The following is a 6,000-nucleotide window of genomic DNA, read 5'->3' as shown; positions in this document are numbered from 1 at the left end:
CTGAGCCTGCCGAACCCCACTATAAACAGCCTACCAGTTGCAAAAACATCAGTCAACAATTACCCTTTGTTTCTTGCCACTGAGCCAATTTTATATCCAGCTTGTTACATTCCCCTGGATCCCATGGACTTTTTTTTAAACCAGTCTGCCATGTGGAACCTAAAATCCATGTAAACCACATCAACTGCACTACGCTCATCAATCTTCCTTGTTACTTCCTCAAAGAATTCAATCAATCAAGTTAGTCAGACATCGTTCCCTTAATGCTGACTATCCTTGATTAATCCATGCCTTTCTAAGTAGCAGTTTATCCTGTCTACTTAGATAGATAAGTAGATTGATTCCAATAATTTGCCCACTACCGAGGTTAGACTGTGGCCTATAATTATTCGGCCTATCCCTCATTCCCTTTTGAAACAAAGGTACAAAATTAGCAGACCTCCAGTGCACCAGCACCACACCTGTATCCAGTGAGGATTGGAAAATAATGGTCAGACCTTCCGCTACTTCTTCCCTGGCTTCTTTTAACAGCCTGGGGTACATTTCATCTGGCCCTGGTGATCTATCTACTTTCATGGATGCTAATCCCCTTAATACGTCCTCTCCCTGTTTGGTCATCACATCCAATACTTCACACTCCTCCTCCTTAACTACAATGTCTGCAGCGTCCCCCGTTTTTGTGAAGACAGACGCAAAGTATTCATTAAGAACCATACCCACATCCTCAGCCTCCACACATAGGTTACATTTTTGGTCTTTTATGGTCTTTCCTTAGTTATCCTCATACTCAATGTTTTCCTAAAACACCTTTTGGGTTCTCCTTGATTTTACTTGCCAATATTCTTTCATGCTCGCTCTTTGCTTTCCTAATTTCCTTTTAGATTTCACCCCTCCACTTTCAACACTCCTCTCGGCTTTCTGTAGAATTGAGTTCTCGGTGTCAGACATAAGCTTTCCTTTTCTGCCTCATCATATCCTGTAAACTCTTTGACAACCAGGGGGCTGTAGATTTGGCCATCCCACCCTTTCCTTTGTGGGAATAGGTTTACATTGAAATTCCGCACTCCCACCCCCCCCCCCACCCCCCCCCACCCCCCACCCCGCCACTGCTCGGACTCTGATTTACCTTCAAATAGCTGTTTACAGTCCACTTTTGCTAAATCACTTCTCAGATAAGTAAAATTGGCCTTACACCAATTTAGAAGTTTAACCCCTGTTCTATCCTTGTCCTTTTCCATAATTATGTTAAAACTAACTGAATTATGATCACCATCACCAAAATGCTCTCTCAATGCCATTCCTTCAAACCCGCCCAACTTCATTACCTAAAACTAAGTCCAGAACTGCACCCTCTCTTGTTAGACTTGCTACATACTGGCCAAAAAAGTTCTCCTGAATGCACCTTAAGAATTCTGTTCCCTTCATTTCTTTCACAGTAAAACTATCCCAGTTAATATTGGTGTAGTTAAAATCCTCTACTATTACTGCCCTATTGTATATGAGGAGTAAGGTGGGATGGTATTTGTACAGACTCCAAAAACTAAACAATGTTTTAAACCCTCAATTCTCATGGATCAATTCACTTGTCCAGGCATTGACCTTTGTCACAACCCAGGGATATTACAGGCCAGTCATTAGACTTCCTGATTACACACCACAATTATCATGGACAAAGCCTCATGTGATACATGCTTCAATGCAGTCAAGCATACCAATCTTGTCCTGATTGATATAAATCAACCTCATGGACAGCCTTGGTTCAAGTGACAGTACCTCGCCAAAGTCAAACAATTCTGATTTTAGATCCTGCCACAGCTTGGTGACCTAGGCTCACAGTTCAGTGCAGTATGAGGGAGTGCTGCATTGTTGGAGGTGCCATCTTTTGGATGAGACATTAAATCAAAATCCCAGTTATCCCAAGAGAAGCAGGAGTTCTCCCAGAGTCCTGGTTTCTGCCTCAAATACCACCACCAAGGAATGGGCTAACTGCTCAATTATTTCTACTGCTGTTTGAAGGGTCTTGCAGTGTACAAATTGGCTGCCACATTTGCAACATAACTGTGTCTCTGCTTCCAAAGTACTTTATTGGTTGCAAAGTGTTTTTAGATGTCCTAAGGAGAGGAAAGGTGCATTATAAATACAAGTTTTTTCTTTCTTAGGACATAGCCCAAGAAACATTAAATACATATTATTTGCATTGTACTTGTCTTCATTCCCATATCTATTGTGTTGGTGTACATTGTATAGAAGAACAAAATTTGGAGACTCTCAATATCACACATTTGAGTGACATGATAACATTATCTTTAAATAGACTATTTCTGCTTTGTTACCAGTTCATCACCTGGAAGGGAGAACATCGACAAATGTAGTTTCCAGCAGAAACAAATGTTTAGTAAAAATAGAATAGGTTTAATTAGTTAGGATAAATTAACAATTCCTTTAAGACAGGGAATTTGTGGGGGGGGGGCTGGCAGGAAGATAGAGATAGTGAAAAGAGAAATAAAGTATTTACAATTTTTATTTTCCATATTTAGTTTGTAACTAGAGTTATTACAGCAAAATATTTCCTAAAATTTGAGTAAATTTATTACTGTAATATTAAGTACTACATCATAAAAAAAAGTCAGCCAGCTAGTGGGAAAAACAAAACAGTAACTTGCTGCAATGGCATGATCAGAGCAAATGAACTACTGCAGATTCTTTGCAGATATCAGCTCCCAAACTGTGGTACCATAAATATTATTTAACAAAAGTACAATATACAGCCTCATATTAAAAGTAGCATGAACTGAAATTGAGGTTGAAATTCCAGTCTTCATTAATATTGTGTTTTTTTAAAAAGTAAATTCCACTTTGTAAAGTGGTATAATTTATACTCGGATCTGCTTTTTGGGCTAATGTCGGCAGAACCTAGAATTTCAGCCCCTGGTCTGATGCTCAATTTATTTTCTTTAAGACTTCTTTGATTTTAAGAATCCAACAAATAAACTTATTCATAAGCAGCACCCTAAATTTTTGCTTTAAAAACATTATACACCTTTGCCCCGCTCCAAACACCTTACATATTAGTACCTAGCCTAAAAATAGGTTCACAACACAAACATTTGTGACGTTACACATGTTCACAAGGTACAAATGGTTTTAGAAGCTTAATGGGTTGGTTTCTGATAAAAATAAAACTATACTCCCTTTTTCCATGTGGAAGAAAAAATAAACCTCATCTTCAGCAGGTTGATCTGCTCCTTTGCTCACAAATCAGAAGGTATTGAATGCGGACAGACCAGTAAGATGAGGTGCTCGGAGAATAAGACAGTTAAATATTTACTTGTAAAGTTACCATGAGATGACTTCAGTTACAGGAATTGAGCTAGTTAAGAGGATGTGACATGAAAAATATTTCGAAGAAAATTCAGTCCATCCATTTTAAGGATTCAGCGAAGTGTATGCACTCTTGGCAACGATTAGTCCTCTGAAGATGTACTTCAGTCACTGTCAGACTCATCTTGATACTTGGATTTAATGGCACGGCCATTTTGTAGAGGCATTTCTTCATAATCACTCCTAACATGGAAAAGTTCAAAGTTACTGAACAAAAACTTGAAACTTTCAAAAATATTGGTTCAAATGATCAAAATTGGCTAATGGGTACATGTTGCATCATTTCATTTTTAAAATTCATTCACAGAATGTGGGCATCACCAGCATTTATTGGCTATCCTTAACTGTCCTTGAGAAGGTAGTGGTGAGCCACCTTCTTGAACACAATTGAGCCTGCTAGGCCATTTCAGAGGGCATTTTATAGAGTCAATCACATTGCTGTGGCTCTGGAGTCACATATAACAGCCAGACCAGGTAAAGATGGCACATTTCCATCCTTAAAGGACATTAGTGAACTAGATGGATTTTTATGGCAATTTGGTAGTTTCACCATTACTGATGTTCACTTTTTATTCCAGATTTATTTAATTAAATGAATTTAAATTCCCCAGCTGCCGGGATGGGATTTGAACTCATGTCTCCAGATGACGACTCCAGATTGTGGATGACTAGTCCAGTAACATGACCACTATGCTACCGTCCTGACAAACCTTATGAAATGCCTATGAAGTGCTTTGGTACTTCATGCCTCGAACCACATTTGGCAAGAATCTTTTAGCTGGTCCACTGCATATCCGATATGCAGAAACTAATTAGGTTTGAGCATCTCCAAATCAAACTGAGAAGTATTAGGGTTCCCAAGTGTGCATTTCAACAGCTAAGACCAATGCAACCTTTCAGCAGAGCTGATAACCCAGCTAGGACCACTGCACCTTTGTTTGCAGAGTTATATGGAGCTGAGTGGGAAGCATACCAGCCTCTAATGACACTCATGATCCTGCTGACTGTCAATCAACACAGGTGGCCTTTAGTACCTGCAGACCTGCCCAGCAAAGATGGGTCCAGGATATTTCACATGGAAAAAATGAAACACTTTTCTGCTAAAATTCTAAATCATGATACACATTACACTCCAAAAAAGCGAAGCTACACACTATTATTGAAGAAAAGAAGATCGACCAATGCAGCTTTCACCTTTACTCAGCATGAACCCAAGAACTGTGTCCAAGCATACACCAGAATTATACTGGTGTATAATCTGAAATATACTAATTGGGCCGCTTTCCTTTATATCTTCTAATCAATGCCTTTCATATCCTCTTCAGTGATGCAGAGACACAATAAGGTACTCAAAAGCATCCACTCCTTTATTCCAAAGGCTGGCCCATTGCTCAAGGTGCACAGAATTCCCAGGCAAACCAGTGAACATCACATTTGCCAAAAAAAAAGCACTGGCTGGAAAACACCCTCCAAGACAGTCCCTTAGAAGCATTACACAACTTTCATTACAATGCCTGAAGAGGGTGAACAGGAAATTAATAATCTTCCAAACGGCACTTATAGTGCTAGCCTCCAGAACTAAAATTTTATACTGCTAAAAGAAACCAAATTTTCTAGGAAAACAACAGCAACACAAACACAAGATGATTAAAGTGTCAAAAATGGCTCAGTTGTTAGTAATAAAACCAGTTATGGCCTTAAAGTATGACAGCACTTAACTCACCCATAAATCACATCATCATCAGAATCATTTAACATGGAAAAGGCTGGGTTATCCTTTAGCTGAGATTCTAAGGAGAGAGAATATTAGTAAAATAACTTTCTCTACAAAGGTTTATCTGAAAATGAATTTCAAAGTACTTCAGTTTAGATAGGCTAGCATTTCCGACTCATACTTGGTACAGATCCCAGTACGTCAAGGTGTCAGGCCTCTTTCAGTATTCTAATGTATTCTGCACATTCCCACAATACACCAAAATAGCTAATTGTGCTCTAAGTGACAAAAACATCAGGTCTCTGGAACATGCTTGCACCCCAGCAACCTCATCATGAGGCAGCTTTGACCATTATACCTCGTGTTTGGTAAAAGTATTGTCTCAAATTAAAATAAGCAAAAAGTGATTTATAGCACAGCTAATGTACTCAAAAGAACCACTATTCTTCGTGATGCATCAAGAGAAAAGTAATATTTAAAGTTGAAAGTTCTACTCTGTTGGTAATTCATAGAAAGATATAGCACAGAAGGACATTCGGCCCATCGTGCCTGTGCTGGCTCTTTGAAAAAGCTACAGGAACAGGAGTAGGCCATTTAGCCCCTCAAGCTAGTTCTGCCATTCAATGAGATCGTGGCTGATCTATGACCTAACTCCGTATGTCCACCATTGCCCCATATCCCTTAATATTTTTGGATAACCAAAACCTATCAATCTCAAATTAAAATTAACAATTGATCTAGTATCAACTGCCATTTGCAGAAGAGCCTTCCAAACTTCTACCACCCTTTGCATGAAGAAGTGTTTCCTAATTTCACTCCTGTAAGGTTGCCTCTAATTTTTAGACTATGTCACACTGTCCTAGACATCCCAACCAAAGGAAATAGTTTCTCTCCATCCACCTGAT

General features: G+C 39.0%; 1 protein-coding gene across 1 annotated transcript in view; it reads right to left on the bottom strand.

Annotated features, from left to right (window-relative positions):
* Positions 1 to 2,503: 2,503 nt before the first annotated feature.
* The window catches only part of tmem181 (transmembrane protein 181), a 219,165-nt gene continuing 215,668 nt past the window's right edge, over positions 2,504 to 6,000 (bottom strand). The window contains exons 16-17 of the mRNA XM_068044745.1: positions 5,105 to 5,171; positions 2,504 to 3,564 (exon numbers count right to left, since the gene is read on the bottom strand). Of these exons, the coding sequence (XP_067900846.1) occupies positions 3,486 to 3,564; positions 5,105 to 5,171 (146 nt within the window). The 3' untranslated portion in view covers positions 2,504 to 3,485. The remainder of the gene's footprint in view (positions 3,565 to 5,104; positions 5,172 to 6,000) is intronic.

The sequence above is a fragment of the Heterodontus francisci genome, chromosome 13 (genome assembly GCF_036365525.1).
Source record: "Heterodontus francisci isolate sHetFra1 chromosome 13, sHetFra1.hap1, whole genome shotgun sequence".
Taxonomy (NCBI): domain Eukaryota; kingdom Metazoa; phylum Chordata; class Chondrichthyes; order Heterodontiformes; family Heterodontidae; genus Heterodontus; species Heterodontus francisci.
Note: the sequence above shows the minus strand (reverse complement) of the source record. Positions and strands in the feature narration are given on the sequence as shown.